This window comes from Ursus americanus, chromosome 14 (genome assembly GCF_024610735.1).
Source record: "Ursus americanus isolate L20-20 chromosome 14, mUrsAme1.1.p, whole genome shotgun sequence".
Lineage (NCBI taxonomy): Eukaryota > Metazoa > Chordata > Mammalia > Carnivora > Ursidae > Ursus > Ursus americanus.
Window position 1 is genome coordinate 41,804,133 of NC_142140.1, and position 22,395 is coordinate 41,826,527.

The 22,395-nt window shown below is 44.3% G+C and overlaps 1 protein-coding gene across 1 annotated transcript; it reads left to right on the forward strand.

Moving 5' to 3' along the window:
* The first annotated feature begins 9,923 nt into the window (after nucleotides 1-9,923).
* XCR1 (X-C motif chemokine receptor 1) lies at nucleotides 9,924-20,912 on the forward strand. The gene is made up of 2 exons (XM_087867108.1): nucleotides 9,924-10,068; nucleotides 15,869-20,912. The coding sequence occupies exon 2, from the start codon at nucleotides 15,886-15,888 to the stop codon at nucleotides 16,879-16,881; it is 996 nt and encodes a 331-aa protein (XP_087723234.1). The 5' UTR covers nucleotides 9,924-10,068; nucleotides 15,869-15,885; the 3' UTR covers nucleotides 16,882-20,912.
* The last annotated feature ends 1,483 nt before the right edge of the window (nucleotides 20,913-22,395 follow it).

The window sequence follows — 22,395 nt, forward strand, 5'->3', positions numbered from 1 at the left end:
GAGAGATAGAGACACAAACAAGACAGAGGATGGTCCTTGCCCTCATGGAGAGTATAGTCTAGAGTAAAGTCTAGCAAATAGTTACACAATGCCTGGCATGCGGTCAGTGCTCAGTAAATGCTGCCTACTGGCATTATGATGATTAAACAAGTCATTATTGGAGTAAAATGTTGCCATAAGTAGGGAAATGTCTTGGTACAAAAGAACACAATCAACAAAGAGCTTGACATGTTCAAAGGGGTGAAGTTTAAACCAAGGAGGGGTGGTAATGAACGAGGAGAGAGGGAAGCAAGAGAGCCTTACATGCAGAGGAAACAGCATGTGTGGTGGAGTGCAGTGGGCAAGTGCAAGCACGCATCAAAGGAGGCAGGACTGGGATGGATCACCCAAGGCTCTGAAGGGGAGTCTCCCGTTCGTCCCTCCAGGTCTGTCTTTCGCCTTCCCTCTGTATGGGCATCAAGCCAACCCGCCGGAGACAGACTGGAAGTTCCAACAGAGAGGTGAGTGGGCCTTCTGAATGCTGTCAGCCTCCTCGCCCTGCTCCTTGCTCAGGGCCCTATTCCTCCTGAGAGAAGGATGGCCCCATGCCAGACTTGAGACCCTCAGATGGCCCTTGAGCATCTCCTCCCTTAGAATTTCAAATGCAGACACCAAGTGAGGATCAGAAGTACAGGAGATTTATCGGGGGGGAAATGCCTGAAAGGATAAAGGGAAAGGGAGCAGGGGTTGGCTGGGAGAGCCCTTAGACACAATGCACATGCTTCCACCAGGAGACGCAACAATGATGCCACTAAACCAGAAGTTGAGGTGACCACCTGGCCACTTTGGAATCCTCTTGCCTCTGAATCAACAGGCAAAGAAGAGAGTCATTGTGCCGGCTGGGTGATTGATCCTGGCCACCCAGAGGAAACTGATCTACTACTGTACCAGAGAAGTAAGAAAGAACGTATCTGGAGTACAGGAGATCAGATCCCTTAGGATGTCTCTTACCATGTATTACCAAGTCCTATGATTTAAATCAGTGGGAAACCACAACAACCCAATTCAAGCAGAATTGCTAACGGTCCCGATTTTAGTTATGACGTTTTGGGTCACCCACCAGACAAAGAACCATGGCCGGCTGAGACACCTGCTAAGGGCAAAGGGAATATGGAACAGGTAGTGGAAGAAAATAGCTGTAAATACAAGCTATGACCACGTGACCAGATACAGAAATGAGAACCATAATTATTATGAATATTTCTTCCTTGTTTCATTATGAATATGTTTATATACATGTTTATGTACATATATATGTTATATACACATACATTAAGCAAATATTTTTGTTTTCTTCCCTCTCTTACTCTCCTATCATCTAACATAAGGTGTCATCATAATAATAGGTAACTTTAAATCACGTATTCAAGTTACACAGTATCAAGGCAAAGAATGAATATCACGCAAAGACTTTGCCACCTGTCTGGGTAAAGAGTTAGCATATTTGCAGCTGTATGCAAGACAGTTGTATCAGGTCAGGTGGAAATATGACTTTATGATTGTAAACGTACGCACAGGTGTTAGTATAAATGTATTAGTAAATGTACAATCTACCTTACGCATACCTCAATTAGTACCAAAGAAAAAAATCTTGGAGGGGACATTGGTCATAGGTATTCAGGCCTCAGCAAAGTGGAAGTGAAAAATGTCCAAGTGCCCTTTCCTCTTTTTGGTAGAAGTAGGAAATGAACCTGTAAACTGCATGTTCCATAGAAGTGACAGAATTCTTTACCTCTCTGTCCCAGAATGTGGAAATCAGGGAAATAGGATTTTCTTTCTGACGTCAACTAGCCAACTTGCTCTGTACAGGATGAGGTCTGTGGGGACTGAACTCAGAGGCTATCTATAAACAGCAGGACTGGGCGTTTGAGTACCTATTTCTCCTTCCAAGCAAAATGAACAGCCAGGGGGACTGCTCAAAACTCTGCTCACGGAGAGGATTTGCCTTCCTCGCTGCCATCCCAGGATGTCCCAGGGAGGGATGCCACCATTTGTGGGTGGTACCTGTGTGTCATGCAGTACCAGCTGTAAACCAGACATGAGTTTTTTTTTCTTCTTCATTCAGCGGGTCCTAGAGAACTGCTAGTGAGGTCATAACTGTGTGGCTGGAGAGAGAAGGCAATGTACAAGAAAAAGTAGGGGTCGTGCATTTGGGCTACTTCTTCGTATGACTTATTCGTGTCTTCAGGGACTGCTTGGGCCTCATCTCATCTATACCACATCCATTTCATGATGACTTGGTGAGTGAGACAGAGGTAGAAGGACTGCTTCTACTGGCAAAGAAGACTCAGGAGGATTTAGGGATTCTATCCCCTCAGCTTCCTTGAGATCTTCTTATATGTCCCCATTCCAATTTTCAGAATCCCGTGACTTCCCAAACAATGCCCTCACTGTAACAGTAGACACCTTGGATTTGATCTGCATTGTAATTCAAATACCTGCAGGTTGAGAGTTGGTTTGGTGTTCAGAAATCTCAGCCCCGTGGCTATGGGAAATAGGGTTTCTTTAAGGACAGATACAGAAGATTTCAGGTCATTTATGCAGAGCTTGAGCTGGTAAATGGAAGCCCTGAGCTCATCCTTTTCTTTGTCCCCTTTCTCATTATATACCCTAGTATGACTAAATGTCCTAAGATATCAAATACATGACCACCCAGAACTTTACCTGTAGAAGTATTTGATTAAGAGGAGACATTCGTGGAGTACCTGGGTAGCTTAATTGGTTAAGCATCTGACTCTTGATTTCGGCTCAGGTCATCATCTGAGGGTCGTTAAGACTGAATGCCACATCCTGCTCCACACTCATCATGGAGTCTGCTTGAGAGTCTCTCCCTCTCCCTCTCCATCTGCCCTCCCCCCGCTTGTGCACACACACTCTCTCAATATATAAAATAAATAAAAAATCTTTAAAAAGAGTATACAGTAGCAACATTTTGCATATCTCTACCACCACCTCAGGTAACGAATGTCCTGTTTACCACTGAAAGTAGAGTCATTAATGTCTTTAAATTTAATCGTATTAGAGAATTAATTTTAGAAAATCCAGCACCAACTCAGAAAACTCTTCCCTAAGATTCTGTTTTTCTAGAACTGCTTCTGTTACCAGATCTATATATAAGTCAGGGTTCCATCAGAGGGTGGAGGAGATATAGATAAATGATAGATAGATAGATAGATAGATAGATAGATAGATGATAGATAGATAGATAGATAGATAGATAGATAGATAGATAGATAGATTGATTGATTGATTCATCGCAAGAAATTGTCTCACATAATTGCAGGCACTGACCAAGCAAGTCCAACCACTGTGGGGCAGCCCATCACGAAGGGCAGGCGGGAGACTCCAGCAAGAGCTAACTACCCAGCCCACAGGTAAGTCTTCCTCAGAGAAACTTTAGTTCTGCATCCAGTTCTTTCAACTGATTGGATGGGGTGCATCAGACATCAAAGATTATCTCCTTTTGTATGTCAAACTGACGATAGATGTTAATCCTACCTACATCACCTAGATTAGCGTTTGACTAAGTACTGTAGCCTAGCTAAACTGACACATAAAACTGACCGTCACAAGGTATGATTAAAGTACAATGACCCACACATATTTAAAGTGCACCATTTGTTCATTTCGACATGTGTAAATTCATGAAACTATCACCAGAATCAAGATAACAAGGTCTTTATCACCGCCCCTGAGCTTCTTGTTTCCCTTTGTAATCGAACCCTCCCTCCATCCTCATCCCAGGCAACACTGACATGCTGTCCCCATAGATTAGTTTTTTACAACTTTATATGAATAGAATCACACCGTATGGACTGTTCCTCGCCTCTTTCACTCGGCATCGTTATCTAGAGATTCGTCCGTGTGGCAGCATGTGTTAATAGTCTCCTGCTTTTTATTGCTACGGTCTGTACGGATGGATGGATGGACGGATATTCCACAGTCTCTTTACCCATTCTCCTGACGATGGATGCCTGGGCTGCTTCAAGTTTTGCCCTATTACAAATAAAGCAGCTATGATCACTCATGAACAAAATTTTGCATGGACACTGTTTTGTGTTCTCTTGAGTAAATACCTAGGGATAGAATAACCGGATCATGCAGGTGTGTGTTTAACTTTTTCAGAAACTGCCAAACTGTTTTCCAGAGTGGTTGTGCCATCCCTTCAAGTGTTAAAGCTGTCACCGAATAGTCTTTCATTGTTATGTGGGTTATACATTTTGTATGGAAGGAAAAATCCATGTTGAAATGAAATCTTGCAGTGCTGGTCTGGCATATGTAATGAGGGCTGCGCCCGTGGCAGTGTTTCTAAGAGCAGTGGGGGATTGGAGTGGAGGGAGACCATCCGCCCCTGCCTGCAGAGTCAGGACGGCATCACATCCCCATGCTGAACCTTGGACAGCGCCGTGGCTCACCTTAAACCAAGCCTTCCCCCAGAAACCTGAGACCTTGGAGCCAGACATGCTGGGTTGAAGCCCACTTAGCTACTGTTTTCTTGATCTTTGACTGTGGGCAAGTGACTTCACATCCAGGCATCTCTGCTGGCTCATGTGTAAAGTCTGAAGTTTGACGATGCTTTCTACAGAGTGTTGGCTTCTGATCTGTTCAATACTTGGCAGAGTGATGGTGGCTCCCTACACGGATATTTCTCTGTGTGTACCCTCCCATTGGACAGGTGAGGATCCCAACTACCTTAGACACCTTGCAGTTATGGACTCAGAGTCTCCAGAGGGGTGTCTGAGGATCTGTTTTCTTCTTGCTGGCTTGAGCTCCATGCTTCAGAAGGCACCAAGGAATACAACTTAGGAGACACTCTCTTTTTCCCGCTCCAAGTTATAGATGCCTTGGCTGCCTCATTTCTTTAGGTTGGCCATTCCAGCTTTTGGCTGATTATCAGCTCCCAAGATTCACCTGATGAGTCATGGGCACGGACCACTGCTTTAGACAGGCCCAGTGCTTCCCAGGATGAACCAGAAGAGCTGTGGGTCACTCGCCTCCACAGGGAGGAGGAGGCAAGATGTCATCATGACTTGGCAATTTTTATTGCCGACTCAGCAAAAGGGGGATACTCCTGCATGTTATGCTGATAACGAAGATTTGTGGAGAAATTAAAAAGGAAGACACTATTGGTGTGGCTTTTTGAGAGGCTAAAAATCTGTAGATTGTGACTTCATGCAAAAATAACCTGAGCGTAAATGTCCACGCTTGTGTTTGCAAAAGGACACTTTAGAAAGGAACACAAGGAATTAATACAAGTTTTGGGGGCATGGGGCGGATTGGAAGTAAGATTTTGCACTGCACACATTTGGTCTTTTTTTAAGCTTTTTCACTCTTCATTTGAAAATAATTTCAAACAGAAAAATTGACAAGTATAAGAACCACACCAACAGCACTTCCAAACTCTTCTCACAGATTCACCTATTACTAACATTTTACCCCACAGGCAGTATCATGTGCATTGGGTCCGGACCATCCTTTCTGAGTTATTTGAAAGTAAACTGTAGAACCCATTACCCCTATATATTTTAGGGTGCACTTCCAAAGAATGGGAACATTTTCTTACGTAACTACACTGCAGTGATCAGCGTCAGTAGGCTCAGTGTTGACCTAGCCCTTGTATCTAATCTACTTATGGGTGTCCCGTCTTAGTCAGTTGATGCAATCATGTTCTTCATAATGCTTTTTCCTCTAGCACAGAATCAAGTCTAGGGCCCCATGCTGCATTCAGTTGTCATGTCCCTTTACCTCCTTTAATCAGGAACATTCCTCAGCCTTCTTCACCTTCCTTGACATTGACATTTTTGAGGAACAGAGCTCCCTGCTTTTTAACAGGACGTTCCTCACTTGGGTCTGTCTGATGATTCACCATCTTCAGATTCAGGTCATGCATCCCTGTCTGGAATATTATATGAGCCATATTGTGTCCTCTTCCCAACATCGCCTCTGGAGGCACATGACATCCACCTGCCCCTCGTTGGGGATGTTAAATTTGATCATTTGGTCAAGGTGCTGTCTGATTTCTCTGCTATAAAATTACTATAGTTGCCTTTGTAACTAATGAGTGGTCTGTGCGGAAACAATTTAGAACCATGCAGATATCCTGCCCCTCATCAAAAATTCCCACCCCCAGAGTTAGCATCTGTCAGAGGCTCTTGCCTGGATCAGCCTTTCCTGTGAGGTTGTACAGCGATTTTCCAACCCCAGCTCCACCATCATGGTTACCTACTGGCCTCTCCTGTAAACAGAGCCCTCCCTGCTCACCTATTTGCTTACCTACTTATTATTAATATGGAGTTGTGGATTCCTGTTTTTTCCAATATGGATCTTTGATTTTTAATCTTTGATCTACATTGACTCCTATGACTCTATTACTTATTCAATAATAATAGTCTAATAAACTTAATTTTTTGAAAATAACCGAGGCCGTATTGTGCAGTGACATACTGTGACCTTCATGGAGTCATGTCTTCCTATAACTCTTAAAGCTAAGACTATTTAATTTCCTCCCATAGATCTAACTCTGCCTTAGACTGTGACATAACTAGAGGGACCCCAAGCTCTCCAGCCTCAGTTTCAAATAAGATCATGCTAACCTCAAAGTCCAGATTACAATGGCTCTAGCACACACTCCCCCCCCACCCCACCCCAACAGGACGTCAGCACTGTCCTCCCCAGCCCTCAAAGCTGAGTTCAGTTAATGATGAGGTGCCCAGAGTGGTCTTCCGTGTTGTCATCCACAAACTGCAGTGCTCTTCCCTTCTAACCCCTCCATGAGATCCGTGGCCTCTGTGGCTCCTCAAGGTGGCCCTCATCACTTCCATGACTGAAGATGTTCCCCGTGAATGTACCACCCAGTGAAGCCCGGATGTACTTCCAAGGGCTCCCAAAGCTGCAAGACCTTTCATGTACATATGCTTATGCCTGGTCTCATGTGTATGGACTCAAACAGAATCATCTATCTTGTACTTGGCCCAATTAGATTGTGAGACCCAGGGGATCTAGAGTCAACAGTTCCTATTACAGCAGTTAATTCCTGCCACGGGTCCCACTCTGATGCTGAAGACCTCTGATGCTAGTCTCCGCCCTGAATCCCACTTCCCCACAGGTGGGTCCAGACCCGAACTGTGGTTACCAGGCCGCTGTCCATGTTGTGTTGTACCCAAGACTGAACTTCCCCTTCTGCACGTCGAGTCTCCATGAGGCTGGAACTCAGTTCCACCTTCGTCCAGCCCGACCAGTGTTTTAGAACTTTCTGTTTAAGGCAAAACCATGACTTCTTTTTCACACTGAAACCAAACATGAGGAATTGTGAACACCTTAGTTTCAAACTGGTCTTCATATATAGGAAATAAACATTTGTTGCATGCTTCCTATATGAGTCCTCTCAGTAATTACCGACCTTGGCAAAGAGCAATCACGCACGCACATAATTGGCCAATAAAGCTGTGGGGAAAAATTCCCAGCTAAAAATCATATAAAGTTTGAATCAAAACAACGTGATACATCTCTACTTCTTTCAGAATGCCTAAAACTTTAAAGCTAGTAACATCTGATTTTGACCAGGTGCACAGAAATGCGGACACTTGTACACTACTGTGGAAATGTAAATAAATACATCCTTGATAGATGGCAATCTGACAATATGTACCAAAACATAAAATTCACATACATTTTCACATACACAAAATGTAAAATTCACATGTGACCCAGAAATCCACCACATCTGGAAATCCATCCTATAGAAATATCAATACCAGGGCATTAAAGGTATATCTTCATTGATGTTCCCTGTATCATTGGGGTAATTTTAAAACTTGGAAGCAAACTGGGTGTCCATTGACAGGGAAATAAGTAAATATGACACCACAATGCAGTGGAAGCTTTTTCAACTGCTAAAATAAAATAGGCTTGGGAAGATGTTCGTGCCGCTTTATTTAAAGGAAAAATGATAAATCAGTGTGCATAATATGATCCCATTTTTGTAGAGAAAATCAATAAAACCGAAGGTGGTTTCTTTGAAAATTTTGATAAAATCTGTAAGCGTCTAGTCAGACTAAGAAAAAGAGGATTCAAATTACTAACACCAGAAATGAAAGAGGAGAATCACTATAAACTCCATCAACATTAAAAGGTAATAGGGGAATATTATGAACAATACTATGCCCACAAATTTGATCACCTATGGACCAATTCCTTCTAATATATAACCTGTCAAAATGCACACAAGAAGAAACAGACAATGCAAACAGGCTTATATCTATTAAGAAATTGAATCAATAATTAATAACTTTCCAAAACAGAAATCACCAGACCCAGATGGGTCCATGGGTGAATTCTACCAAACATTTAAAGAAGAAATTACATCGATTCCCTCCAATCTCTTTCAGAAGATAGAAGCAGGGGGAATACTTCCTAACTCATCCTGTGAAGCTAGCATTACCCTAATATAGTTTATCACAAGAATTAAAAATGTATATATAAATGGGTCTTCATCAAAATTAAAAACTTTTTTGTATGAAAGGGCACTATCAACAAATTTAAAAAGGTCTCACTCAAGTTATTTGCAAATTATATATCTGAGAAGACTCTAGTATCTAGAATATATAAATAATGCTTACAATTTAATAATAAAACACCAAATAAGCCAAACTTGAAACAGGCAAAGTTTCTGCATGGACACTTCTCAAGGAAATACCCAAATGACCAATAAGCACATGAAAAGATACTTACCATTGTTATTCATGAAGGAGATGATCGAAATCATGGTGAGCTACCATTTCATACCCTATAATTAAAAAAAGAAAGAAAGAGAGAAAATGGACAAGTGTTGGTGAAGATAGGGAGATACTGGAACCCTCATGCGCCGTTGGTGGGAAAGTAAAATGGTACAGCTCTGTGAAAAGCAGTCTGGCAGTTCCCCAGAAAGTTTAAACATAGAGTTACCATATAGCCCCGCAATTCCAATCTTGGGTACATATGCAAGAGAACTGAAAATATATGTCCACACAAAAACTTGTCCATCAATGTTGAGGGTAGCATTGTTCATAAATAGTCCCAGAGTGGAAACAACCCAAATGTCCCTCAAATGATGAATGGGTAAATGAAACATGGGGTATCCACACAGTAGAATAGTATTCCGCTGTGGAATGGATAAATAATAAATGGATAATAAATAAATAATAAATGGATAAATAAATAATAAATGGATAAATAATAAAAAAATAATAATTCCAATAAAATGGAATGAAGTAGTGATACATGCCACAATATGGATGAGCCTTCAAAACATTAGACTAAGTGAAAGAGGCCAATCACCAAAGGTCACATATGGTATGATTCCACTTAGACGAAATGTTCAGAATACACAAAACCATAAAGACAGCAAGTAGATTAGTGGTTGCTGGGGGGGAAGGAGGGAAACGGGAAAGGGATTGATTGCTAACAAGTACGGGATTTCTCTTGGGGGTGCTGAAAATGTTCCAGAATTGAATAGCGGTGATGGTTGTAAATATTGTGAGTGTGCTAAACACTACAGAATTCTACAATTTAAAATGGTAAATTTTTTGTTCCATGAATATTATCTCCATTTAAAATCATCATCATCATCATCATCATATGTAACTGGTACGTTAATAAAATATAATTTTTGCTAAAATCCGAGTACAACGTTTGAAAAATGTATCCTTTCGGATTCCTGTCAACTCCAAAATTACCTGACTGCATTCTCAGTGGGACCTAGGGGCTCAGATGATTTTGGAGACAGGCCAGGTGCCCAGTGATGGGGCCAGGTTCTGATACCAGGATTTGGGCGGGAGTAGGGAGGTTGGGGGCGGGTCAAGCGGGGAAGCCAGAAGAGGGAGAGGGGGAATTAGTCAAGGCTCCCTGCCTCCCTCTGAGACCTAACGCAATAGCTCCCCTTACCTTCCTCCAGCCTTCTGAGCAGGGCAGTGTTTCAGTTTCTTGGAGCACAATATGCAACAGAGAAGCACCATTTCTGCCTCAAGACGCATGTAAAGGGGTGTAGATCTGGTAAGTTCCTTTACAAACATGTCTACCTTATGTTTTCCTCCAATGTTAACAGCTTGTACCAGCGGTTCTTCAACTCCAGGTGGGCATGAGAATCAACTGGAGAGCTAGTAAATATGCAGAGTCCTGAGCTCTATTTCCAGAGGATCTGAGCCCCTAAGTCTGGGGATTCCCCCAAAACTGCCTTGCTGAAAACCTGGTCCGTGCACTTTGAGTAGACCTTTCATGTGCATGTTTTTCTTTTCCTTCTGCTGAAGAAAGTATAGGGGGTTATCTGGTTCCTAGCCTTTAGGTCAGGCGTTGCTATTATCAGTGGTCAGATGGTTTAGATCTGTGTTTCTCGATCCAGAAACATACTGTGGACTGGAAAGCTAAATTTGCCCTTTTGGGGTTGAGGTGGGCAAGTGGAGACAGGGAGGGAGAGAAGTGAGAAGCCAAAAGGGGACCAGGCTCCTAGAATGTAATTCTCAGTAGCTGGGGGTTTGACACCATTCTCCCTTGTGTATCCCGGAGACCCTGCAAGCCCAGACCAGAAGCGCCTGCGACATTTTGTGTAAAGCAATGAATAACCAACAGAAAAATGAAATAGCTTCTGTAGATGTCCAATATCCCTTTAATTTCTGATTTGCTGAGAGTTTACATCATGAATTGGTATTGGGTTCTGTCCAGTACTTTTCTGCAGTGATCAAAAAATGTCATACAGTTTTTGTCTTTATTCTGTCAATACAGTGACTTAAATTGCTTGATTTTTTAAAAGATTTTATTTACTTAATTGAGAGAGAGAAAGAAAGTGAGGGGAGGGCAGAGGGAGAAACAGACTCCCTGCTGAGCAGGCAGCCCGCCACAGGGCTTGATCCCAGAACCCTGAGATCATGACCTGAGCCAAAGGCAGACACTTAACCAACTGAGCCACCCAGGTGCCCCTAAATTGCTTGATTTTTCAAATGTTAAACCATTCTCATATTTCTGGGATAAGTACCACTTGGTCATGATGTATTATCCTTTTAAAATATATTGCTGGATGTGCTAATACACAGTTAAGGAATTTTGTGTCTACACTCATGAGGGATATTGGTTTTGTAGTTTCCTTTATTGTGATGTTTTTGTCTGGTTTTGGTATCAGGGTTATGCTAGCCTCCTGAAATGATTTGAGAAGTATTCTGTCCCGTACCTCAGATCGTTTGTATAAGATTGATGTTTTTTCTTCCTTAAAAGTTTGACAGAATGCATGAGAAAAATCATCTAGCTCTGGAGTTTTCTTTGGGAGAAAGTTTTTTTTTTTTTATAGTTGATTGAAGTTCTCTAATAAAGGTAGGACTTTATAGATTTGCTGTATCACCTCATGTCCACTTTGGTAGGGTGAATTTTTAAAGAAATGTGCCCATTGTATTTAAGTTGCTGAATCTAATGTAAAATTGATCATAATATTTCTTTGTTAGTCACTTAAAATCTGTAAGATCTGTAGCAATGCCCATTCTTTCACACCTGCTACTCAGAATTTGTGTCCTCTCTCTTTTTGTTCTCGATCTAGCTAGAGTTTTATTACATTTTTAAAAACTTTTTCCAACAACCAGTTTTGGTTTTACACATTTCCTCTTTTTATTCCCTATTTCTTTACTTCTTCTTTTATCTTTATTTCCTTCCTTCTACTTTCTTTGGGTTTAATTTGCTCTTTTTTTCCCCTTGCTTCTGAGTCATTGATTTTAGATCATTAATTTTAGAACTTTCCTTTTTCTAATATAAGCATTTAAAGGTATACATTTCCAGGTATGCTTCCGTTGTGTGCCATGAATTTTCATATGTGCGATTTTCAGCATTATTAGGTTCCAAATATTTTACAATTCGCCTGTGATTTTTTTTTTCTTTGATTCAGATTCTTTAGAAGTATGTGGTTTTACTTCCAAATTATTTTGGCTTTTCCAGATATCTTATTGTTACTGGTTTCTACTTCCTTTTGGGTCTTTCATATATTTTGTCTTTCTCTGCCGAGATTTCTCTTTCCATTCATTAGGGATATATTTTTCCTTCCGTCCCTTGAACACAGCGAAGAGAGTTGCATTTCCATGCTTATTCGCAAATTCTAACCTCTGGGTCATCTCAGGGTCAGTTTTTTTGATCGGTTTTTTCCTTTTGAGGATGGACCACGTTCTCCTATTTCTCCACACGCCGAGGGATTTTGTATTGTAGCCTGATCGTTGTGGATGCTATGTTGTGCAGACTGGATTCCGTTTCATGCTTCTGAAAGTAATGATTGTTTTATATTTGTTTTATCACACAACTAAGGTGGCCGGCTCAGACTCTCAACTCTGCCTCCCCTGAAATGGGCAGCTGCTTAATCTGAGTTCAGTGCCTCTGGCGTTCACGGGGGCATTCGTGGTTCAGAGGTCAGCCAAACGTTTTGGCAGAGTAAACACACAGATCCTGGGGTTCTCACTCTCTAGCCCTTTCCTCTCTGTGAGGTCCCCTCTCCAATGGCTATAGTTCCCCTATAAGCTCCCCTCCGGTTTTTCAAGACCAAGCAATTGTGACTTTGCTACTGGAATTGTAGTTGCCCCTTATGACTGGCTCCCGCCGCGAGGCCAAACCCATAAAAATGGGAATCCCATTCATGCTTTTGAGCTGCTCTCCTCTTTCAAATGCCTGGTCCCTTCCAGTATTCACCATCTTTGGTTGCTCAACAGTACCAGGAAGAAGGTTTTGGGGTTTGGTTTTGGTGTCTGTCCCAGGGTTTACAGTTCTTATCTGTAGAATGGTTGGTCATATCTGAGCTTACTCAACCATTACTGAGAAGTGAAACCCACTTAGAGTATCTTCTCCACAGTAAATGATGCAATACTTGATAACCTGGCAAAGCAGGAACTGGAAAGCCTTCTTACCAACCCATTCAAGCTGCATTAATTCAGGACCACAGATCAGGAAAAGACTAGGTAAGGCAGGAGAAATGGAAGTTGAGTAGATTGGCCACTGGCTCCCAGTCATCCCAGACCAGCCCAAGGATTTCTTTTATTCTGTACAGTTGAGGAGAAAATGTGAACTCCACTAAACGTAGAGACATGTGATTATCTTGTGTTGGCAACGCAACACGAATCATCAGCCAAGGAAGCCAAACCCTCCTTGTGTTGTTTTGTTCTGTACTCATGAGAGATGTTACAACACTGAGAGTTTGTAAAGCAACTTGTGTTTAGTAAATTGAAATAAAAGAGGGACAAGATATCTTCTTTGTCAGGAGAAGCCACTTAATTTTGAGACATTGCCAACCACGTAGCTCGGCTGCTGATAGTAAGAAGATGGGTCAGCCTACACTGACCCTAGGTCAGGGGAAGCCAAGAGCTAGGCAGCAGACTTTGGGGATCAGCTGTATGATATGAGGGGTGCTTACAAGGCCCCTGTCCCAAAATATCTGCATTTCCAACCTGTCACACTACAGGAAATCCCAGACATTTGTACAATTTCTCATTTCATTCTACACTATAAGCCTCTTACAGATAGAAATGATTTATTAGTCATGTTTCCACCCTAGGATCCAGCATCTGTCACAGGGCCTGGCATATGTCAGAGGTCATCAAGCACTATTGGATTGAGTCAGATGAGCTCCTCTTTAAAATGTAGACTCCCACTTTCTAAATGTACAAAAAAAAAAAAAGGCATGGTCAGAATTAAAAGCTAAGGAGCACCACGGGGTGACAAGACTTAAAAATGTGCTTAAAAATCCATAAGAAAAGCATTATTATTCCAAGCAGAAAAATGAACAATATCCATAAACATATTCAAAATAAGAAAACACAAGTGGACAGTAAACATACAAAAGCTTATGTATTCCTCTTTGGAGATCAAAAGAATACAAAAGAAACCAACCATATGTGATATTTTCGACCATCTTCACTTCGGTGTTTGGAGACACGAATTGACTTAGTATCTAAAATAGGACACGTCTGAGGCCCCCTTGTTATTCCCCACCCCCCCATCCAAAACTAGGTAAGTGAGAAACTCAGGCGATTTCTCTGATTCTCCTCTTCCAAGGACAAGGCAGGAGAGCCCAGGTTCGGCTCCCAGCTTGGCTCTCCTTCCTGCTTACTGGCTTTATACCGTCGAGAAGGTCACTTCACCAGTCTGAGCCTTAGTTTCCTCTTCTGTAAGGTGGGGGTGGCTGTGCCTTATAGATAGTCGCAGGACGGAAGGAGCAGGTGAGTAGCCTGTGCTGGCACAGTGCCTGGCATGCAGTAGGTCATCAGAAGGCTCTTACTTGGTATAGGCAGCTCCTTCACCCCATCTCCTGTCTTCCTTCACAAAGGCCCAGCAGCTTCACTCACCTCTTTCAACCAGAGTTCCGGCTCTTTAGTCACTCCCTCTCCTCTCTCTGGCCTTCAAGTGTCATGGTTTCCCAAACTTCACTAACTCAGAGGATTGAATCAATGTGACTCAATACAGTTTTCTTAGCTACTCCCCTCCAACTGGACACTTAGGTTATTGCCAGGTTTTTTTTCCCTCTATAGGATGTTCTGTAGACCAAACTCCCGAATGAGGCAGCTTCTGCTCGGAGAGTTAATCCTCTGTGTTATTGAGTGTGTGAACCAGCCTGACGCCATCTTGGACAAATCTGCCATGATGACCACTCTGTGACCTAGAGCCCTCTTGAGCACAGTCCTCCCCCACCCCCCACACCACCACCACCACCACCACCACCACCACCACCACCACCACCACCATTCTTTCCTTTTGTCTAACCACTTGCATAATAAATTACCCTTAAGTATACACTTGGGGCATAACGGCCTTGATCTACTCTGGAGATATGGCTATGACACACAACTATTCTCAAATATTTCCTCCCAGTCATCTCCCATTATGCACTCCCCAGCCTCTAGGGCTATAAAAATTAGGCCTTACGGGAGGTGGGGTGCAGAGATCTACTCATCTTGCAACCACCCAAGACAAACTTCTGTCCATAAAGCCCCTTTAATAAACCATTTCTTGGCAAGCTAGACTTTGTGGGCCTTTTTCTTTGGCCTCATGGCTCCTTTGGCCATTGGAGGTCACTCTGCATGTACTTCCCTTTCAGGGAACGTCTGTGTTGGTGACGATTTGGTCTCCCAGTCTCAATGTTCATCGTAGTCTTGAGATTATTTCATACCTAAATTTACATGAGAGATGTTTGCTCCTTTCTTTTTGGACCTGTTTCAAGAGACAGCAAGTTTCCTGAAATAATCCTGCCATCAGGATTTCTCTACTTCATGGAAGAAAGGAAAGGAGAGAGTGGAGGAAGAAAAGAAGGGATGGACAGAGGGAGAGACAAAGGGAGGGAGGCAGGCAGGCAGAGTAAATGCTCACTAGATATTTGCTAAATAAATGAAGGAACAGTTTGGGGATCATTAGCCCTATTTTATAGGCAAGGACCTGAGGTTCAGAAAAGTTAGATAGCTAGCCCAGAAATATGGTAATGGGGCCCAAATTTAACCTCAGTTCTTTGAATCTAGTTCCATTGCTCTTTCTCATACACCCAGTGGGAGACCAGTCTAGTTTAGCGCTACTCAAATGCCAGTCTCCAAGGAGAAAGGGGGCATATGACAGAATGTAAATGAATGTACCACTTCCTTCATCAGGAGAACCTCGCTAAGAAAAAATGCCTACCAACCTAAACAGTATGCTTAGTGACTTCGTGTTCTGGCAAAGTTCCTAGCCTCATTACAGATAAGTCACCACAGGTAGCTGGACCATGGACCACACATTTTTTTTTTGGTAATACGGGTCCTATGGATCCTAGCCTAACCACGTGGTTTGAAACTCTGCATCTCTGTCATTTCAGATGCTCTCCTTGTCTAGATGGAGCCCTCAGGCACCCCAGAGTCCACCACCTCTTTTGATTATGATTATCAGAGCTTTCTGTGTGAGAGCAAGACCTTCACCTTTGCCACCTTCAGCACCACCATCCTGTACTTGCTGGTGTTCCTCCTCAGCCTGGTGGGCAACAGCCTGGTGTTGTGGGTCCTGGTGAAGTATGAGAGCCTGGAATCCCTCACCAATGTCTTCATCCTCAACCTGTGCCTCTCAGATCTGGTGTTCTCCTGCTTGTTGCCAGTGTGGATCATGGCGTACCACTGGGGCTGGGTGCTGGGGGATTTCCTCTGCAAGCTCCTCAACATGATCTTCTCCATCAGCCTCTATAGCAGCATCTTCTTCTTGACCATCATGACCATCCACCGCTACCTGTCAGTGGTGAGGCCCCTCTCATCCCTGCGTGTCCACACCCTCCAGTGCCGTGTGCTGGTGACCACGGCCGTGTGGGCAACCAGCATCCTGTCCTCCATCCCTGATGCTGTCTTCCACAAGGTGTTTTCTTCAGGCTGCGACTACTCAGAAAGCAAGTGGTTCCTAGCCTCGGTCTACCAGCACAACATCTTCTTCCTGCTCTCCATTGGGATTATCCTGTTCTGCTACGTGGAAATTCTCAAGACCCTGTTCCGCTCACGGTCCAAACGGCGGCCCCGTACAGTCAGGCTCATCTTCACCATCGTGGCAGCCTACTTTCTCAGCTGGGCTCCCTACAACCTGGTCCTGTTTCTGCAGACACTTCTGAAACTTGGGGTCATCCAGAGCTGCAAGCTCAGCCAGCAGCTGGATTATGCCTTGCTCATCTGCCGCAACGTTGCCTTCTCCCACTGCTGCTTCAACCCAGTGCTCTACGTTTTTGTCGGGGTCAAGTTCCGCAGACATCTCAAAAGTCTGCTCCGGCACTTCTGGCTCTGCCGGCAGCAAGCAGCCAGCATTCCCCATCACTCCACAGGCGCCTTCAACTACGAGGGTCCCTCCTTCTATTGAAAGGGAGTTTGGTGTGCCAATGGAGGTGGACAGAGCTGCTGGAGTGGGAGGAGGGAGAAGTGGGCCAGGAAGGAACAGCATGGAGGGCACCCTGGGAATGCCATGGCCATGGGGATGGGGGTGAAAGAAATACCTTCCTCCATCAGGTTCTTCATGTCTCCTCTTCTGCAGACAGTGGCTCCCTCCTGGAAACTTCATATTGTCATCCAGAAAAACATTTCTTGGATTCTGAGTTCATCATTCATTCCTTCCCTAATTCATTCATTTAGACATGGTTTAGTCCAGAAGTTTCCAAAACTTGAAAGGATTCCCAGAAAGGAGGATCCTTTAAGACTTTGTGAGGGTCTGAGACTCAACGTGTATGCTGTTTGTGCAGATGCAGGCTGATGGTAGATGGTCTGTCCCCTGCCCTCCTGGAGGGTTGTACCAGCTGACTTTGGAGGGGTTGGCTCTGCACTCCTCAGTGACTGCTGGGTGAGACTGTTCTGCAGGGTCAAGATAAGTCCATCCTCAAATTAGCAAGTCAGAACACAATCTGGATTCTGAAGACCCATAACTAGATGGGAGACATGTTCCATCTGATAGCTCCAGTGTCTGCCATGTGAACTGGCACCTGCATATTCAGCCCGTCAATAATCTTTTGTGGAAAGAATGAATGCAATAAGAGCCACCTTCCGCGTGAAGCACTTGTTTGCAGGACATAAAGATGACGAGATACTGTCACGACCCTCCAGGTACCAACAGTCCAGCTCTGAAGGTCCAGATAAGTAAACACCCACCTTGGTCAAGGCATCCAGGATGAAGATGCCTGCAACATCTCATCCTCTCTGGATGGATATTGAGCTGATACTTTAGATTCATCACTTTCCACCTAAAATGTTCTACACCTGCTTGGTTGACGGCACCGGCTCCCCCCAGCCACCGACACTCCAAACTCGAGTCATCTCTGAGTCCTGCATTTCCCTTCCCTCCACTCCCACAGCCAAGTCCTGTTGACTCTGCTTTCCCCATGTCCCTCAGAGTTGTTCTTGCCCATGTTCATTGCATGCCCATGGTTCCATCCCCAAATGACCTCACTTCCTCAGCATCCTCCTGCCGCTCATCTCTTTCCCCACCAAGTGTCCTCTGAATTGACACCAGGGTGCTTCAGAACCCTCAGTGGCTCTATATATGCAAATAAAGCCCAAACACATCAGCAAGTCTTTCAGGGCCCCTGCAATCTGGTGCCAATGAACTTTTCCACTGTTATTCCACCTTCTGCCATCACCCCCACGCAGCTCAGGATCCAACCACAAAAGGCCACACCCTTCTCCTATCCTTCCAGACACCCTTCCTCCGGTGTCCTCTGGGCCCCCGTCATGCAGTCACTGGGGCCTGGAACACTTGTCCTTCTACTCCGTTACCTACAAACCCCAGCTGAAAGACCAGCTCTTCAGGAAGCCCTCAGCACTCTGCTTGTCCCCTCTAAAAGAATATTTGTCACTCTCTGCCATGTGTCATAGTTACACTTGTGCATGTCTTATCTTCCTGTCCCATAGGACTGCAGAGTGCCTGAGAGCAGGAACCTGGTCTTGCACCCTCCCAAGCATGGGCCTTGGTAGTCTATCACTATGTATTGACTGCAAGCAAAGAATGACAGCTGTCACTATTCTTCTATTTTATGCATTTTGGGGACCCATGCCTAGGGAACACAGTGTACGTTTCTTGCCCCAGGCTACTAGTTTATAGATACTAACCTTTCTTCCCTAGTCTATGCTCTCAGAGCACCATGCTTATCCCTCTCTGTGGCAATGGCTATACTTGACCTTGCTTTGTAGTTAGTGGTACACATGCCTGCCTCTCACACTGTCCCACAGTGTCATATCCCAGGACATAGATAAAACCCATCTTTGAAATTTTCCCCTACCACACAGACCTGATCCCAATCTGATTCAGCTCTGGAGTGGAGCCTTTGGAAAAGCTCCCCAGGTGATTCTGACCTGCACCCCAGTTATGTATATTTGGCTGTAAGTCCTTGAAAATGGGAATCCCAAAGTCTTCCACAATCTCTTGAGCAGGACTTTGCACACAGTAGGCACTCCATATATGACTATTGAAAAAAGTAGCTACTATTACAGCCGTCAGCTGAAGACTAGAGAGCATGTAAAGTTTTCACCCCTTCAGCTCCAGCTACAGTTTCAATGATGCATTTGCAATTAGGTGGCCAGCTTTAGAGGCATTTTACCTGGCTGGGGAAGACTGAAGGTCTAGTTTTAAAAATTAGGCCAGTAGCACCTGTTGGAGAGGACTGGGTGGTGTATCAGTGAAGGGATAAAGTTCTCATGGACTTGCCAACTAATAGGTGAGGACATCACTCACCACAGATAGAAGAAACAGCAAAAGGAAGGAGACAATGAGGTAGCTGTGGACTCAGAGCTAAGCCTATGGGCTTCTGATCAGGGTAATCATTCAGTGCCCCTTTCAAACTTAGTATTCTTAAAATTTTGTCCAACCTTTATTCAGAGGGCAGGCTGAGCCCACGGAGAAGAGGGACAGGGGACTCCGGCTCCGAAACCAAAGCACTGTGATCTTAACCCCACTCTTCCTAGAAGGCAAGTTTTGGGGTCTCGCACCACTACAGAGCATGCCTTTTGAGAATTTCGCTTCATCATCTCACCCCATCCCATTCCTTCACATCCAAAGATGCTTCGCTAAGTATTTCTTTCAACACATTCAGCCATACCCCTGAGAACATGTCACTAAATACAATCGTGTCCATCTCCTTACATTTCTAGTGATGTTTTGTCATCCCCAAGTGTAGAGAGTGGAGTGTCTCCTTCTAATCTAGTTCCTTGGGAACCCAAGGGCAGAGGCACAGAGAAGCAGAGGTGTGAATGGGAAGACAAAGGGGCTTCCCATCGGGGAGGGAGCTGTGGGCAAGACCTCTCAAAAGCGCAGCCAGAGAGCTGCATACGAATGGCCACTCTCTACATACGTTGACCACACCCTCATTGGCCACAACCTCCTGCATTCCCCTCTCTCCAACCACAGAACCGCGGTTCAACCTCAGCTAAACTCTTGTGGGCCCATCCCTCCCCCTCTAGTCAATCAGAGGTGCCCTGGACACAGGGCTGCAGACCTCCTGCCACTCCTGGCACACAATCCACAATGGTTCCTAGAGAAGATGTCTTCAGGGCATTTCTACCTCCCCACTCTCTCGGGCAAAATCAAGAAGCGAGGAACTTTGCTGGTCTCTGAATAGGAACTCCAAGCCCAGGGCAGCCCCAGACCTCAGATGACCCCGGCCAGAGTAGAAGTTCCTCAAGGGCACAAGCCTCATGTTGCAGTTCTAGAACCTTCCTCGGTGTCCTGCAGTGTTTGTGGTTGGTTGAGTAAGTGGATGGGAGACCATCTTTTTGGCTTTTTTCTACTTCTGTTTTTCTTTCCACACTTGCTTACATTACATCTTCCGGTCAACCCCAGACACCACCCAATGGCTTCCCATGAACTCTTCCCTAGAGCCCATCAGCCCAGACATTGCCTGGTTTGCCGAACTCCTAACAGTTTTCATTTGTGGAACCTTACCCATGGCAGGACAAGGAGGCCCATGAGTCTGGAAAAGCCCAGCAGAAGAGATGCCAAAGTAGACTCTCTGAGAAGGCTCTCAGGATCTGAGCCCTGGACCCAAACCCCAGTTCCAAGCTCCTTTACTGACTCACTGTGACCTTGGGCCTCGCAGACCCTCAGTGTCCTCATCTGGAAAAGGCTCTCAGGATCTGAGCCCTGGACCCAAACCCCAATTCCAAGCTCCTTTACTGACTCACTGTGACCTTGGGCCTCGCAGACCCTCAGTGTCCTCATCTGGAAAACTATAAATGCCAACAACACAAAGACAGACTCTACCCAGGCCATGGAGGCGCACATGAGGTCATATGCATAAAAGTAGTTGCTTTGCCAGTGATTCAGCTCCAAATAGGAATTACTACTGTAATTGTCTCATAAAGACAGAAAGCATCATTGTATCATATGCACAAATAAAAGATTAGCATGTATGGACGCACCTCTCGCTGTGTTCCCCTCATTTCTACCCAAGGTCATTATAAAAGACACCTAAATGTTCTCTGCTTATGGGGGATCTGGATTAGGATTTAGGGTAGAGGGAGAAATACAGGAGGAAGATTGGAGACAAAGTGTGGAACAACCCTTGTGTGGCTCAGGATGGTGGGAAATTGGCTCTTTTTAGGCCTTGGGCAAAATCATCCAGGAGGCCAAGTGTGTCCTGAGTGCTCCATGGCTCATCTCTCCCCTGGCCTGGCACCTAAGTTGGCTGTCTTCAAGTCCAAGGTTTTTTCCTATTTTGTGACTAATTGTGTCAGAACAAGGACTTTTCAGAGATCAGCCTTCCAATCAGAAGGAATGATACACTTCCTGCTAGGAATTTCAGGTATCCTGAAAACTTGGTGGGAGATACTTTGCAGGTTTGGGAGAAGTTTGGGAAGGGGAACAAGGGTTATCTTGAACTCCCCTCTCTACCTTGGGGCCAGCCCAGATTTTAGGTGCAAGGTGGCTGTAATCCCCTCTTCCATACCCCCAGCCCCTCCACAAAAGAAAGTGTGGCCAGAGGGACCAAAGGACAATGGCAGCTTGGTTCCTTGACTTTGACCATATCAGAAAATCAGATTTGAGCATCACTCATGGTTAGAAAGAAGATATGGACAGTGGATGGGCATGGCGAACTGGATAGTTGCAAGGATTAGAGATGGGGCCAGGGGGTGAGAGGGGGTATGTAGACCTCCAGAATGTTCCTGGCCACACGTGGAGGCCCACTCTGTGTGAAGGCAGAAGGAAGCCCATGTTGTGGGGGGAGTGTGTAAGACTGCAAAGACAAATTAGCCCCACTCTCAAGTTGGCCAGTCTCTGGTCATTCCTATTTGGGGAAAGATTTCCATAGGATTACTCCAGTCCCAGGGAAACGCTGACCCTCTTTCTAGATGACTTGGATGAACATTCTTGACTCAGAGTAAATTACATGGGTAGATTGTCCACACAGTTGGGAACGCTCACCTTGAATACGTCACCTTAATCTTGTCATTGAAACCGTTTCAAAGCACTTTGCAATGAGCTATGGGAGTTTGGAGAAGGAAGTACCCACCTGTATCTTTCCCCCCACTTTGGTTACAATTGGCTCAACAATCTGCCTCTGGTTTTTTTCAATAGTAAGGATAATGTGAGTTTAAAAAAAAAACACAAAACACTGAACATTACTAATTTTTCAAAGCATCTTCTGTTTATTTAAAAATCAGAGGAAATCCACATTGGTCTTTATAGGAAGTCACATTCTCCTTTCTGGCTGGATCTTTAGCAAGCCACTTCCTCTCCTTATTTATTCAACGTAACTGGAGAGGTTTAAACTCAGTTATCTCTAAGATCCCTTCCTGTGATTAAAAAAATAAAGCGTATGGGTCTTTAATTTCATGAGTTGCATTTCCATGAGGTTCTTTAGGGGATATAAACCTATAGCTTCCAGCACATATG

Bases quoted from the DNA above. Each gene is read 5' to 3' on its own strand.
- XCR1 (XM_087867108.1), top strand. From the start codon at position 15,886: ATGGAGCCCTCAGGCACCCCAGAGTCCACCACCTCTTTTGATTATGAT.